General features: G+C 33.8%; 1 protein-coding gene across 1 annotated transcript in view; it reads left to right on the top strand.

Annotated features, from left to right (window-relative positions):
• The window catches only part of LOC120347019 (nucleoporin NUP188-like), a 29,044-nt gene that overhangs the window by 2,950 nt on the left and 9,313 nt on the right, over nt 1-16,781 (top strand). The window contains exons 7-23 of the mRNA XM_039416825.2: nt 819-945; nt 1,438-1,568; nt 2,090-2,236; nt 2,908-3,024; nt 3,844-3,990; nt 4,287-4,421; nt 5,164-5,293; nt 5,633-5,757; nt 6,405-6,595; nt 8,948-9,245; nt 9,844-10,072; nt 10,724-10,929; nt 12,061-12,256; nt 12,765-12,915; nt 13,419-13,572; nt 14,273-14,428; nt 14,786-14,887. Coding sequence (XP_039272759.2) covers nt 819-945; nt 1,438-1,568; nt 2,090-2,236; nt 2,908-3,024; nt 3,844-3,990; nt 4,287-4,421; nt 5,164-5,293; nt 5,633-5,757; nt 6,405-6,595; nt 8,948-9,245; nt 9,844-10,072; nt 10,724-10,929; nt 12,061-12,256; nt 12,765-12,915; nt 13,419-13,572; nt 14,273-14,428; nt 14,786-14,887 — 2,742 coding nt within the window. The remainder of the gene's footprint in view (nt 1-818; nt 946-1,437; nt 1,569-2,089; nt 2,237-2,907; nt 3,025-3,843; nt 3,991-4,286; nt 4,422-5,163; nt 5,294-5,632; nt 5,758-6,404; nt 6,596-8,947; nt 9,246-9,843; nt 10,073-10,723; nt 10,930-12,060; nt 12,257-12,764; nt 12,916-13,418; nt 13,573-14,272; nt 14,429-14,785; nt 14,888-16,781) is intronic.

Below are 16,781 nucleotides of genomic sequence, written 5' to 3'. Positions count from 1 at the left end.
AGCCTGGCCTACCATCTAGCAATATAAAGAATTACAGGCCTCCCGAAGTATGCGAGCCAAGATGGCGGACATCGGAATGTAATAGGTGTACTATGTTAGGGTTAGGCCATAATTTTAGGTATAGATAATACGGGAGGCTCTTGGCTAGTCTTCGAACTGATAATAGGACTAAAATAAGGAAAATTGGAAAAAAATTATCGCCTAACCCTAACCTGTTACCCATGTTACGTTCCGATGTCCGCCATCTTGGTTCGCATACTTCGGGAGCACCGAATTACGGTACATAGATAAACTGAGCCTCCGACTGTGGGCTTCCTCGCCCTTTCCCACAAAGACTTATGTATCTTCACACGTCAAAATGACTATTGACTTGAATCATTGTTCCTCGATAATTTCTGTGAAATGGCTTCTGAAACAGTTGCTGCTATTATGCCACATGTTTAGTGAGTTTCATTCCTTTGCTGACAATAATATTTTGACTTATTCGATCTTTTGGAAATTTGTAAAAGGGAGACCCTGGCACCACCCGCTCTCCAACAAAAGATGTCATGTTCAAAATCTTTGCTTGGATTGGAATTAAATTGAAAAATGGAAAAATTATTTCATGATGAAAATATGACCATTTGATTAGGGTTTTGAAAAAACCTAAACTATTTCATGGCACAATCCATTCCTGTAGTGTTTTTCATAATATATTATTTACTGGTAAAGTCTGCTAAGTTTTTTGGAGTCATATATTACATGAAACACTTATGGATTTTATAATAATCAAATAATCTTTTGAATTGGTTTATTTAGCTGGGTATTGAATGTTACAGGTGATCGTGCCATTTGCCCTCCAAGCAGTAAAAGAACAATGTGAACTATTGGAAATCTTATTCATGTATTACTCTCATTTTGAAATGGCTCCTGATATCTTGCTACAACTCGGCAAAACATTTAAAGGTAGTTTTTATTATGTTAATTTATTTTTATTTTATATTTTTTGCATGGCTTTTATTTGGAGGTGGGTAACCTGGTAACAGTGCACTGCATGTATCAGAATATTACAGGAAAATGGCATATTTTAATTTTGAAATACCCTGTGAGATATAAAAATTCTGAAGAAATTTTAAAAGCGTAAAAGTGCTAGTTTGCTTAGAAATAGGTAACCAGTGCTTTTGACCTTTGGGCCCAAAATATGATGCGAATTTGTATCATTTTTGCAAACTTTATTAATTAATTGATGTTACATCATTATTTTTCATTGTATTTCATATTTCAGGGCATTATGAGTCTTAATCTTTTTCTCAACTTTTATTAGACACAGAATGGATCGTTTTGCTTAATTGTAGTTGCGGTTATTGTTGTTGTTGTTGTTGTTGGTTCACATTTTCATTGCAAATTTTGAAAGTGGAAGAAATGGTAAAAGGCTCTTAATTTTATTTTCTCGTTCAGATCAGGGTTATGGTGCTGGTCATCCACTTCTTGAAGTGACAGATACTAGCAATCTTGCACATCTCCTATCTCGATTGAATATATTGCAACAATTGATATTAATTGAAGGTTTTGACATGGAATATCTTCAGGTATAACTTTTGCATTACTCTATATCTGACATGGGCAATCTACAGCCCGCGGGCAGATTCCGGCCTGTTAGGTAATTCAATCTGGCCCGCCTGATGCTGTCACAACCAAACTAAAACCAAATTTTCATGTTTCAGCTATGTTATTTCATTTTGCAAAATTTCCATGAGATAGTGAAATTTCACTGGATGATAATTATTTCACTTAACTGATTTCTTCAAAAAGACTGCTAGAAAAAGTTCAAATAAGATTCACCCCGTGAATTCCTGCCTTGGGTAGTTTAACCATAGAAAACAATGAAAACAACCCGTAACCTCTATTAAGAATCTTTTTTAAGAAATTTTCAGACTGGAATGTTTGGGGGTAAAATTTTTCAGACGCTGTTCTCACATAACATTGAATTCTAATTTCTTAAGATCAAATTTTCACAGACATTGTAAATTGTAATTGCATCAGGTAATTAACATAATGAAATCTTCATTTTCTTAGTCTATTCCCACTTTATGTTCTGATAATCTTTCAGAGATTGGCAGAAGCCGGTGGTACAGACCAACATAAATTAAGTCAGAAGAAAACAGAATTCAAAGAACTTGATAAAATATTTTGTTCATTGACTGAAATACCAGCAATATCTCCCGTGCTTCTGGCATGGGCAACTATCAGATATCAGGTTATTTGAAAATTCATACTTCAGCAGGTGTTATCTTATCTTTAGCTTGTGGGCAGGCGCATGATATCTATCATGTTTTAAACTTCTACATAGGTTTTGCTTGTCTCCAGAATTCTCCATTTTTAATTTCTGTTTTTTAAAAATAAACTATCTATTTTTTAATATAAGAATAATAGACATGGCCGTTATTATTCTGAAAGGACTCTATGGTTCACAGGTTCAAATCCTGAGTGTCAGAGGATTGCCATTGCATGGTGTTTCTCTGGTCGGTTACGACACCCTTTTCAATCAAGTCAATGCATATGAAACGAACTTGTCAACAATTTCCAATACCTTATTAAGACTCGTATCTGGACGAGGATATTGTGTTTCCTCTTTTTTGTGCAAATTGCAATGCTGCTACTTAGCAGACAATATGTTATGATTTTAGCTCTCCTGGTTTATAATGTGGCTTCACTTCTCTAAAATTGTGTGTTCACCTTTTAAGTTTGTTTACAATTGATTTTTATGGGCTATAAAGAGTAATTTAGAATATAACTGTGTTCTTTCTGAGAACAATGAAAATTTCAAATGTCTTGATTTATTAATTCGACAGTACATGTTTCATGTTTATTTTGTTTTTTCGATTGTATGTTGTACGGAAACAAGGAATACATTTTCAATTTTTCTAGATTCTACATGATTCTGGGAGCAATGTTACACAACGGCTTGGAGAAAGAGTTATCGAACAAAAAGTTTGGTTTCATATAATGCAAGTTTCTGATCTTCATCCAGTTGAAAGTGATTTGGTAAGATTCTCGAAATCTGTTATTTTGATGTTAATCATTTCTCGATGCTTTTGTATATAAATAAAGAGGGTGTTATAAACTTTTCATGGATCAGTAAAGTATACGTTGTTGATTGCATTTTATGTTGCCGCATCGGCCTGGTGGCCCAATTGTAGCTGATTAACTATGTTGGCATTGTAGATGAAAAATATCGGGTTTAACTCTAACGCCCACCACTTCACCCAGGATGTAATAAATTAGGTAGGTAATGAGATTTCGGCCCCTCGGCAAATGGTTGATAGCTTAAGGAGAGAGCAATGTACGAAAATAACACACCACTAAATTCACTCACTGAATTTGTTCACTGAATTTCACCAGCAACTGAAACTGAGCGAGACGCATTGTACGTACCCACTGGAAACAAACGAGCCAATGGGATGGCGGAAAGTCGCTGGTCGTCAGCCAATGACAAAGCAGTTCAGGCGCCCCACTTCTGAATCGAGTTGCCTATTTGCTTAAATGGCCAACAGCGTGTGTTTTAAATTTTCTGTATTTCGTATTTAGAAGCCTCTTCTGTTATTCGAAGCAATACTTCGAACTTTCGTATTCGGGGTCTTTCGTTAGTGGATGTTCTACTGTATTACATATGTGTATGAATGTTATTTATAAAATGTTCAAATAAATGAAATTATTTTTTTTTTTTAATTTTGTAAAATATATGTTGAATTGTTTTATTTAAATCAACATTACGGTAATTTAGGGCAGTCCTTGAAGTTTACACTATTTGGATATAGATAACTGTATGGTTTTTGTAGCAAACTTCTTGTTTGTTTTCTTTAGCCTGTAGCGACAACTTCAAGAAATGTTCTTCGACGTTTATTATCTTGTGTTACTCATTCATTCCATGAAGATACATTGGGTGATTATGGAGAATTAATGGAGGCTGTCACTAAAGTTTTATCCTCTTCAAAAACAGCAGCAGAAGCGGTGAGAATTTAAATTTTTTTCCACATTTCCAATGTCAGTCTCGACTCACAATTCATTCAATTGACTTCACATGCTACGCCCTGATTGATAACTCATGCGTAGGGCAGGGATTCACAATAGCATTAAGCTATTGACATATAAAATGAGCATTTTGAATCCTTATTGAACGTGCTGGTAATCAAATGATTTGATTAAACGATGTTTTTCTCAAAACTTAAAATTTAATCAAAGCCGGGACACACTCACTCATCCGGTCATAGGTGAAGGAGCTAAACTTTTTCTATTTTTTACTTAAGTTTTGGTCTGAGAAGAAAAGAGGAACAGGTCTTCATCTCTTGTTATCATCTGCATCGGGATATTTTCCTCTTCATCTCAGTCCAATGATGAAATTGCTAACTGCTTTAACATCTGGAGAAATATCTTCTTATGAGGTTAGTGACAAAAGCTGATAACACAGGTTTGAATTCAGGCGGTTGGAAGGGGTTCATTAACTTCTCAGCATTCCAAACTGTATGAGATAACTGGACGGATAAGAATATACAATACAAATTGAACATTCAATTCTTTTCAAGATTTCGTGATATTTTAAATTCTTGATTTTAGAAATTGAGCAGTAGTTCTATAGTCTTATAGTTTACATAATACGCATTCTTTTAATTTCTGTAAGCTTATGTCCTAGTTGTCAGAGCATTGGGCTTAATTATGTTGGCTCACAAATCACTAGGACCGATTTTAGATGGTTAACAGTTTCAATTTATTTTGACCTTGAACTGACATCTCGAGTACAATTTCTTCATAAATGATTATCGTAGTTTATTGTGAATATTCTCAAATAATTTTAATCGATGCCATGATAAGAATATGCGAAATAGCTCTGAAACCATTGAGACGTATGAATTCTAAATTATGACTATGACGCCAAGCGTCACGCTGCAGTTAACCAGTTAATTTTATCCACTTAATGGTTAAAGTATGTTCCCTTAAATTCCCAGCCCTACAGATTACTCACCTTACCCAGGGTGCCCAACCCCAATTGGGTATAAAATTTCGCAAGAGCTATGGGGTTCGGGTAGTAGCTTTTGCGAAGCGTAGCAGTGTCTGCCCAAACAAAGTCTTTCATGGAATGAAGGTGTAAAAATGCCTTCCTTATATTATTGATTATATTATTCTCAGGTTTTTACTTTCATCTCGAATCTTCCCTCGGTAGCAGAATATCTGGCAGCTCGTGGTACAGATGATGTTGAAAGCAATGAGAATGGGTCTCACTGGAAATTACTTATGAATAAAAATCTACTTGTTGCAGGTTATATTATATCTGTTTTCTAACGGTATAGCTATCTGAAATTACTTGCATTGGGAGAATGTTATTTTTGTAATTTGCGATTCAGTTTGACTTGAATAATCTATCATCTATTATTTACATAACCAACTATATTTTCTGAAAAAATTTTTTTTTGTCAAAAATGAGAAGTTCAAAAACATGGCGGTACACTTAATTTGCTTGTATACACAGTTAGTTCTAAATTGCTTACTTTGTTTTTATTATTTTTTAGTTTAATTTGTGATCTGAAACTAAAATTTCTACATGTAACTGATTAATGTGCGTCTATTCTTTCGTTAAAAGTCATTTCTTTTTATCTAGGGGGTTTTCATCATTTCAAGGTGCCAATGGGAACTGTTGGTAATCTAATTGACACTCAACTAGGAGCAATGGTTCAATGGCAAACTAATGTAAATGGTTGGAAATTCTTTCAAGCTGAAATTGAGGTATTGGGATGTGAATATTTAATATTTTTCTAGGGTTTAGCATTTTTATTAAACTTAATAAAAAAAATTGCAAATGTATATAGTAACCTCGTATATCCCCAATTTTTCACATCTTTTGGGGTTAAACACCAGAATCTGGCTTCAATAGTTGAATTCAAGAAATTTTTTACTTATCCAACATTTTCTTGGCCGATTTCCCAAGTACCCAAGTACCTCGCATTCCTGGATATCCCATCAGTGATCTGCTTTATTTTATCTTTCAAAAATATAACATACGAAAAGGACTTCAAATGTTATCGTTGTGTATACAATACTTGTTAGTGATGAAGTAAACTTCAGAAAATAAAACTGTTTGACAATATGGTATGTGATTTATGACCCTTATCCTCTTCGGGGTTAACAGTACCATCCCCGTATAACTACATTTAACCATGTATATGCCAGCATACAAACTAGATTTTTTTTATCAAGTTCTAGTTTATATAGCATGGACTGGCTTTCTTTTTTCGTAAAAAATAAAATATTTGTTAGAAACTTTATCACTGACCCACATAAAAAAATTCTTGAAACGCTAGCACCATAATTGCTTTTGGGGATTCAATTAAAAAAAATTGATATGTTCTTTCACTTCTATACTCCTTTTACAGAATCTCCTTCAATACAGAGGTCAAAGTTCAGATTTGGAAGTTCTTGGCTACGTTGACAAAGCAAACTTGATTTATGGTTTGTTAGAAAAATTATTGGAACCGCTTCCAAAGTACAAAAATTTGGCGAAGAAAAATGAAATCATGGAAAATTTAGAACCATTTATTGAGAAAATATTTCCTTTGATACAAAGGTAGAGTACTGTAAATTACAATTTGGTATGAATTTTGAAAGTTTTCCTCTCAATGTTCGCCTGTTCGGAATGCATTTGGAATAAAACTATCATTGTTAGACAAGAATCACTCCAATGCAGTGATTCTCAAACTAGGGTTTGAGAGCCGCATGCAGCTCTCAACAACCTTTCCTGCGGCTCTCGTTAATGGTTTAAAAATTAATTATTTTCAAAGAAAAGTTTTCATGGAAAACTAATCAATGACTCGAAATTAAAAGGCTGAAGGCTATTAGTTAGTCAAATGGATTTCCCCGTGTTTATTTGCGTAGCGTTGGCTAACCTGCAAGATGCAATAGTGACGCAACAGTATGCGTTTTCGCGCAACGCGGACACTTTTCACTTGGAAAGATTTTAGACATGGCTGTAATCATTGGCTTGCTTTCGCGGATTTTCAGTGTTTGTCGCATTTCCGGACATTATGTATAAATTAGGATTGCCATACGTCCGATTTCGTGCCGTGCGCATATTTTTTACTACGAGGTCATGAAAATAGTCATGCACTGTTCGGAATTTTGCTTTTTCAAATATGGTGACCCTAGTATAAATCAAATAACTCAATGGATATTTTGATTTTAATTTTGTTCCAGTAATCGAAAATAGTCCCGAAAAAGGCTGGCGATCATCTCAAGCAGCTACTGCACTATGCATCCTCCACGATTACGACCCGCTTTGACAAACTTATTAGAAAGCAAAGCTAAATTAATTGGCTGTTAGTCTGGGGTGAGCAAAATCGAATCTTTTTTCGAATCAAATAATTTGAATATTTTTTATACATAACATGGATCCAGAACGTCGGAGGTCGATACTCCATTTGGAAATTGATAGAAACATTGAAAAGTCGGCAATAAAGCGTTTTTTTACTGGTTAATAATTAATTTCATCATAAGCGCTGATTGTCTTTGTCACCGCGATCGTTTCGGCGGCAATATCCTAAAGTTGGTATTCTATATTCCCGCCATTTCCCGTTTTTTGCAAGTATAAGCGGTTGCCGAATATCGAAGTTTCATATTTCTAATTAATTTTATTCTGAGTTACATCCTCTGCCTCGATTTTGATTTTCCTTATCACCGCTGGTAAATTAACCGTGCCTGTTTAAAGTGAACGGTAACCGAGATGCAGATATTTATTGAAACGATAATTGAGTTTCCCATGCTTTTCTAAGGGATCACTAAAGAGCTAATACAAAGTGCTTTAAATGGAGTAGGACATGACATTTCTTATCTGGTTACAACCTAATGAGTGTTTTTCATGCAAGTAACTCATAACTAGAGTTTTCTACCAACATAAATCGTTTTTTTTTTCACAATGAAACGCCGAAACGTCATTTTAACGTTTAATTTTAATCAACTTTATGTTCGGTAATGCAAGAAATGGCTAATGACATGTCACCAAGTTTGATGACATGTTTGAAATCTGGGAAATATATTTTAAATACGGTATGGTCGGTACGTTTTTTTTGCAAAATAATGAATTGAAACGATACGTTAGGTGCAAAGATTAGAATAATATAACACCATAACGCAAAGACAACGACTTTTCAAATTTGTCTTTTTTTAAAAAAAAAACGAGTGTCGTTGGGAAATCTTGCACAATTCACGATTGAGTTGGAGACGCGCGAGTTCGGTGTCCAAGCAGAGCGGCGCAGGTCACGTGGTACCGGATATTCGAATAGTAAAATGCCATTCGAATATTTTATTACTCGATTTGTTATTCGAATGTTTTCCCCATCCCTAGTTGTTACGTGTGTTGTTGTTACGATGACTTGGTATTTTAGATACGCGCTTGAGGTTTGTTGCTATTTTACCTTGCGTTGTTTGTGTGCGGCTCTTCATAGCTTTTAGGTTCGAAATGCGGCTCTGGGACTAAAAAAGTTTGAGAACCACTGCTCCAATGCATTTCTCTTACAGAGACTGGTATTTTTATCTAATCATGTTCAAATAGACTTATCACTGATAAAAAGAAGCTAACAGTTATGTACCAGAATAATTGAATGGGTCTATTTAACAGAATAATCATTACATAAGCCTAAATTTTACATGGAATTTGCTACCTAAGTCTTACATTGATTAACAGTTGCTGACGCTTCATGCACCATCATCATGTAATTTTAAAATCTTAGAATATTAGTGATTGAATGAAACATTGCTCAGAAATGAGACTTTTTTACTTCTGAATGAGTGCATTTGATATTGCATTGGGAAAATTTTCTCTGAAAAAAAATAGAATAATGATTTTTTGAAAACAGAAGATTGCCTGTAATCCTAAAAACTGTGTAAATTTCTCCTGCATTGAAGCTATACCTCTATTTTCCAGATTGACCAACATGATAAATCCACCTCTTGATCTGTTGTCACTATGCGTACGATGTCTCACAATGTGGCTCAAGTGTGATACATCAATAAATCAAGGTTCTGATTCTTCTGGGCCAAGCATGAAAAACAATCAACATTTGTTGTCCATCATCACAGCTATTTCTAGAATACAATTCTTGCCTTTTTCTGAGCAGAATTTTATGAAAAGTTTTGAATCAGCGGCGAAACTCCCTTTGCATTATGTATCAGAACTACCTGCTCCTCTGTATCCTGGAATATTTGGAAATGTTCTTGCTAATGTAAGTAGATTGATAGGAAGTGAATATAGTAGTCACCTGTTTTCCTGAATATAAGACCTTGCCTGAATTTTAAAAATGATTCCAATATAAGCATTCCACGTAAAATACGACCTAGTCGATAGCGCGAAATTTTGTTTTGATCTAGTCTGTAGCAAGAAATCTCCCCTACACTTCAAATGATTAATAATCTATATTTAGCAGTTGTTTCAATTAAAAAAACTTATTATTTTTAAGTAAATGGATATCGGTTTTTATATTTTGTATATTTGAAAATTTCGTAATTCTTTACTTTGAAATTTTGTTTTTGATAAATGAAAATAAAAGTCATCCCCCCAAAATAAGCCCTAGTGTTATTTCTCGAAAGAAAATTGAAATGAGACCCTGGGGGAAATACCCCCTTTTTAATAGCTATCTTAATCTATCATGTGTGATAAATTAGTGAATGCGTATTCATGTCCCCCATTTAAAAAAACGAACAATTTATCATTTAATCCACCTTTTCCTTTCCACAATTAGCTTTATTTTTTGTCCTTATTTTGATATATTTTTGCATATTATTTACCTGATAATTTTCACAGATTATTGTATTTTGTTTTAGGTGGAAAGGTCAAATGGTCGCTATCCTTTTACTGTGGCCATTCTCGATTTAATTATTTCGTTGGTAGAAAGAACAATTGACTGGAATTCTGAAATGTTTGAAGACGACAAGAATTTAAATTTGAAATTGATCATCGCAGTGATTGCACCAGCTGTCTTGTATTTTCTAAGAGAGATTTTCCCTACATTTCATAAATGGAGACAAGATCTTGAAACGACAGATAAAATAGGTTTGTTCCAAGTTTGGTTATAAGTATAGGATTTGAAAAAGTCTCGACTTCTATGCGTTAAATCAGTGGTCTCAAACGGTGGGGCGTGCCCCACAAGGTGGCGAAGACAATTTTTTGAGGGGCTGTGAAGCTGATTAAAAATAGAAATATTTGTTAGATTTGATCTTGCCTGCCTTATTTTGGATATTTACATTCCAAATCTTTTCATTTATTTCATTATTCATGTTTCATCCACACATACTTTCATCTTACTATCTGTTATTTGTAGCTTATCGTTAGCTAGTTATTTTTGAGGTGAGTGCGAACTGGACAAATTCTAAAAAGGGGTGCTGTTTAAAAAGTTTGAGAACCACTGCATTAGATGAAACAGTACCTGTTGCCTCCTCTGATATTTGCATATCCATTTTATGAAATACATACGGATCATATCAGACCGATATATTTTAAGTATAGTGTTATGATACTATGAAAATCCGATTTTATGCAATACATTTTGACATGAACAGTAACTTATTGAAACTTTTCCGAAATATATATATAGAGGTAAATCAAAATATCAAATTAATGATGACATTATTTTTGAATTAATCTGAATAATGGACATCGCTGGGTATGGTACAGAAATTGTTATTGTGTTTGTATTCTTTTTAGGTTTAAAATGTCTCAACCTATGTCATATTATGCTTCGTTCGTACAATACAAGATCGGCCAACAATGATGACTTGCAACCTGCAAGCTTATGGTCTCCTATTCAACATATGACACTAAACATACTCACTCACTCACATTCGGTCGATATTATACTCAAGTTGATCTCAATACCAGTAGATGTCCTACACTCATTGCTTGCATCAGATGTAAGTAAGCCTTTCATTTTTTATCTGAGCACGCTTAAAACGCTGAATTAATTTGGATTCTGGAATCACTTCTTAATGTTTTGAACATCTGTCGCTGATGTGAATGCACAGTTATACCAGAAATATAAAACTTCGATGTTGCAGACCTGCAAGAATTGATACTTGCGAAAAAAAGAGAATGGGAGGCAATATAGATTACCAACATTGGGATGTCAATTGCCGAAACGATCGCAGTGACAAAAACAATCGGCGATTATGACAAAATTAACCAGTGAAAAAAACATTTGTTGCAGACTCGCAATGTTTCTATTAATAATTCCCAAAGGGAAGGAATATTGACCTGCGGCGTTCTGGACCTCTGTTGTCTATGAAAAATATTCATTATTGGGTAATCGTTAAAACGAAAATTCCTAGCGATCACTAGGAATGGCGGAATTGAGTCTGGATTCGATTATAGAATCAATTCTCCGCGGAATCGACTAGAACCGATTCCGATGCATTGGAATAAATTCTCAAGGGTAAAACTTGGATTGCAAACAATGTGTAACGTTTTGTGGCAAGTCCTTCACATATAACCGTATGTATAAATTGCATTACTGCTATGCTGAGTTGCTACGATGTCGCAAACTTCACTATATATATGTATTTTTCGCTCGTAGGCTTTTATGCCTATTTATTTCAAAAATCTCTGAGTTCTTAGGGATTCGTTTTTTTTTTGTGCGATTTGGCTACTGTGACGGATTGACCACCAATACTACTTAGTTTTGGCCTTCTTGTCCGCCATATATTTGAACATCGCTCTTGTATTTGATTTCATATGGTATTGTTTAAAAGGGTATGTTTTCTTGGTAAGATATGTCAAGGAATCGAGAAAATTCAAAAATTCAAGAATCTGATACCAATACTTGTTAGTAATCATACTTAGCATCCTTAGCGATCACTGAAATGTCTAAAGCTACTGAAACTAAATATATTCATCATCGTACATTACCTGCCCACAAATGTTCTTTGCCACAGATGCGAGATTTGCAGTTCAGGTCAATAAGAGCAAGATAACAGCTATTGGGTAGTGAATTCCACATCCGACAAATTTTACCTACTCTTCATAATATATTTTATTACTTTCTCCAGCCTACATCACCAAGCGTAGTTTATTTGATGGAAATCATCAGGTTTGGATTTTCAGTTTTAAACAATATATTGAGACTTGAAAATGATATTTTGTGTTCAAATAAAACAAAAGAACAACAATTTGTCGGAGCAAACAAAGATGAAGAAAATATTGCATCATATTTGCATTCTGTATTATCGACACATTGCCCTGGAGGTAAATATGAATATTATTCAAGTAATGTCAAAAAAATATTTTGTTTGATATTACAGTATTGATTTTGTGTTTATCAATATATACAGAATATAGGCCAAAATTTATTGAATTGGAAAGGGTATTTATTTTAAAATCTCAAAAGTTAAACATGTGTTCATAGTTCTGAATTTATCACAATAAATCCCTATTTACTCAGCAACTATTGCACTAATCAATTTCAAATTTTTAGTAAGATGGTATATTCCACAATTTTATTGTTTCATTTTTATTCATGGAAATACTGTTTTGACATTTGACCATCGTGGCATTCCATCAGACTATGCTATATTTTCTTCAATCCTGGTGTTCATCTATGGCTTTATCAGTATTGTAAGGTGTGGGACAAAATTTGTAGATTTGAAAAATTGAAATGATCAGATAATAGATATATCATTGGACATTTGTCTCCATATATTTGAACATCATTCTCTTGTTTTTTTTTGTTATTCAACTTTTTTTCTTATTTCAGGACCAAATTTGGTGTCACTTGTTGCTGGGTATCTATATCATCAGCATAATTCATCTCTACCAAGAATAGCTTTATCTTTACTAAGAAGAATATCTGTTGCAGTACCGATGTCTTTGCATGCTAGCTTAGGACAAGATGTTGCAGCTGTTAGGTATGACTTGAATTCTATCTGAAAGTTTCTTTATTCAAAATTGAAGATATTCTTAAAAGAAAATGTATAAATTTCGTTGTACTAATAAGAAAGTCTGTATCGACTGTTTTTCTATATTATGCTCAGTTACCCATTTTGCGAGCTGCAGTTTATTTATCTGCTAAACTGAGTTTAGTGAATCTGGGTGATTTTTTTGTATTTCGAAGGAAAATCAGACAGAGATGAGAAAGAAGAGTTGACACTGCCTTTATTCTTCAGGCCTACATATTTTCAAACTTTGAAAGGCATAAAGTAAACATTATTGATCACAAAATTGGGTCTTATTTGATGGCAGCATTTGTTTCGTAAAAATGCGCCGCAATTTTTTTTTTTTGGAAAATCTGGCGTCACACGAAGAAAAAGTTTGGTAAATGCTACGTTAGGCCATTGAGTCCACTATCACAAAATCTGCGAGTATAAATCACTGTACTTTGTATAAATATTCCTATTTTTCTGTACCTTAGGGACATTTTACTTTCTCGTATCAAGTCCAGAACTGAGGATGTTCATCTTAAAATTGGGATTCTTGAATTCTTACGAATATCAGTCCAAACACAACCTGGATTGTTGGAACTTTTCCTCGATTTGGAACAAATTGATAAAGATAATTCTGATAAGGTTAGTTCATTCGCTTCATTTAATTATGAGACGATTCAAAAATTGTTCGATTCAGAGGTTTGTTTTGGGGTGAAATTGATAGATTTTACGGAAATGGTGAAACAGGGAAAAATCACACACTTTTTCATTCAATAATTTTTCAGAAAAATGAGAATCTGAATGTGCCCAAAATTTTTTCCTCAATCGTTCTTGATTGCCATGTCATCCTTTTACTTGTTCAGGGTTTTCTTTTTTAGAGACGCATTTGCTGTATGAAGTCTGAAGTTTCCCAAGTTGAAACAAATTGTTGTACTGGACTTAAATTCAATAATTTTAACTTGTGAAACTAACTTGATTAGGCTAACACAAAAACAATATCCAGATTTGTTGGAAAACATCAACTTTATTTATATCCAAGTAATAGAGAAACAAGGATATTGAAAATGAAAATAAATTTGACATTTGTTGTGAAACAGATTCTTGATTTTAGAAATAACATTTATGCCTTATGAAAAATTGTTATTTTATGCAACTGACATCTGACAAAATTGCAATTGACAAGATAATCTGCTTTAATAAATTTATTTTCATTGAACATGGCACAACTTAGAATCCCTTTTTACAACTGGGAACAATTTTGTTGTTGCTCAAATTACAAGGGTTTTTCTCATTTCTGTACAGAAAAATTGTTTCAATATCAATTTCTTATTTTTTGTTGTAGGGTCTCAAACTTGGAAAGTCAAGTTGTCTGTCTGCAGTTTTGGAATTGATCAACAAAGATATGCAAGGAACATATCAGTTACCTGCTGAGTTACACACTGCCTGTGTTAAATTACTCAATAGTTTATGGGTAGATAGAAGACATGCAGCTTTGAAGGTCTGATATAGTTTTTCATTAATTTTAGAAAATTAAACTGTTTCTGAGTCAAAAAGGGTAATGTAATCCCGAAATTATATAAATATTCAATACTTAGTTGTGATGTTATGGGTTGTTTTTGTTTAATCATGAATGATTTATAAAATTTGAAGTGATTGTTATTTTTTTCATAGGTAGTATTCATATGCCTTTTGTTGTGAACAAGGCTCTGCACAACCAATGGCGTGCAAGGAACTAATTCATTCCTATTTTGATTAGTTAATATTGATGAAGAATTATTTACAGTTGGGCCACACTTATTATCATCAGTTTATTTATCTAATATATTCCTGATATTGAACTTTGTTACTTTCTCAGGCATTGAGGTCTTACTCAACATCAAGTAAAACCAAATCTTCATTCTGGAATTCTTTTCTTCTTCCATTATTCAGCGATAATTCTCCGAAAGAAATTGCTCAGGTTTACGATAGTTTCATATGTATTGTTTCTTTATTTAACATTTTCATATCTTCTCTATTAACTAGACTCTGTACCATCCACCTCTGATACAGATAGCTACTATGCCTGGAAGTATCAGAATATTTCTGGTTTCGCATTGCTTACCTGATTTGTTACATCCTGGATGAGAGGAAATATTTCAAGTGATCGTTTAATGAGAAAAAATTACATAAACCAATAAATACTATTTGTGCTGATTATATCAGAATTCAGGGTTGTCCAAAACGAATCGAATATTCGAAATTATTCGAATATCAAAGTATTCGAATACCTTTTCGGCTCATTTCCGAATAATTACGAATATTAGTCACTTTTCGCCGTAAACACGGTGTTTCGTTTTACCGGAATCTTCAAACGACTTTTTACGCTTTCTCACGTATTGTAATGACGATGAAATAGAGTCGGCATTTTGATTGTTTATATTCAGCGCGAATGTACGTCGCATAGTGTTGCGACACATTTGCACGTTTGCGTTGGTGGACATTGCCGACATTCGTCTTTTAATTCACAAAATCATTTCCATTAGTCGAAAAATCGACAATCCCCGTATTTCCCGGCTAATAAGTCGCTTTTCTAGACCCAATTTTGGCTTGATTTTTTGGGGGGAGGGGCGCCTTATAGAGAAAGCATGTTTATTTTATTTCTATGTGGCCTGCTTATTTTTCGCATTTGTCTTCTCAAGCATAATTTGTGTTAACCTTATATTTGGTTCTTATGGGTCTGCCAATCATGATATTTAATCGTAGGTCGGTTATCGTTACTTAATGGAGAAAACACGGCCACCGCCACCGAGATAAAGTAAGTGATTTATGACCCTTTGGTTTTGCCGATTCAGCAGAAAACGACAGGGACATGAAACACAGCTGTGAAATAACCCGTGGACGTACCGTGTGGTACTTATCACATTTCAAAATTATTTCAACATTCGGGTTGATAGGTTGTCCAAAATGATTGCCGCTTTATAATTTAAATTTACCGCTTCGTTGTTGAGAATAGTTAATTCCGCGAGTATGGTTCTACCAAACAAACATGATCTGGTTCTGTTCTGACCCTATAAAATTATAGATTGTTCAAAATGATTGTGATTTTTAACTTAAAATTACCGCTTTATTGTTAAAAATAGTTTATTCTGTGAGTATGATTCTACTAAACGAACGTGATTTGGTTCTAAACATTATTATTAGCGCATATTAGCATAACTGAACAACAGGGAACAATTTTTCTACCCGTCTTCTTGGAGGCCTATATGGAAAAACCCCTTTTTTGAGTGCTAAAAATATACATCGTCCTATTTGCCATGTAGACTTATTAGCCGGGAAATACGGTATCTATAGCCGTAATTGTTACGATATCCAATAAATTGTCACAAGTTGGGAAACAAGTTGATTTATTGGAAAAATACTCTCACCCGCTTTCTGGCAAATAATTTTGATAATGATGGTCAAAAGTATCGATAATGAAAGTATTAATACCAAATACCACGGGTATTTGCGTGCATGAAATGTGTGGTAAACTGCCCAATTATAATTAATTTCGGATTCGTATTTACAAAATATTAAAACTATTATAACTCAAAAATACAACGGCGATTTGTGGACTTGAATGTGTAATAAAGTATAAATTATTTTTCCGACTTGTGACAATTTTTTCGTGAGTACGAAAATAAGAATCAAAAATTAATTATATTCGGGCACAATATCACGGCATTCTGTGGACATAAATTGTGAGGCAAACTCGCGATTGATATTAATTTTTGATTCCTATTTTCGTATTTACAAAATACAACGATGATCTGTGGACATTGAATGTGTGGTAAACTACCCGATTATAAATAGTTTTTGAACCCTATTTTCGT

Source organism: Styela clava, chromosome 11, assembly GCF_964204865.1.
Source record: "Styela clava chromosome 11, kaStyClav1.hap1.2, whole genome shotgun sequence".
NCBI classification, from domain to species: Eukaryota; Metazoa; Chordata; class Ascidiacea; order Stolidobranchia; family Styelidae; genus Styela; species Styela clava.
Note: the sequence above shows the minus strand (reverse complement) of the source record. Positions and strands in the feature narration are given on the sequence as shown.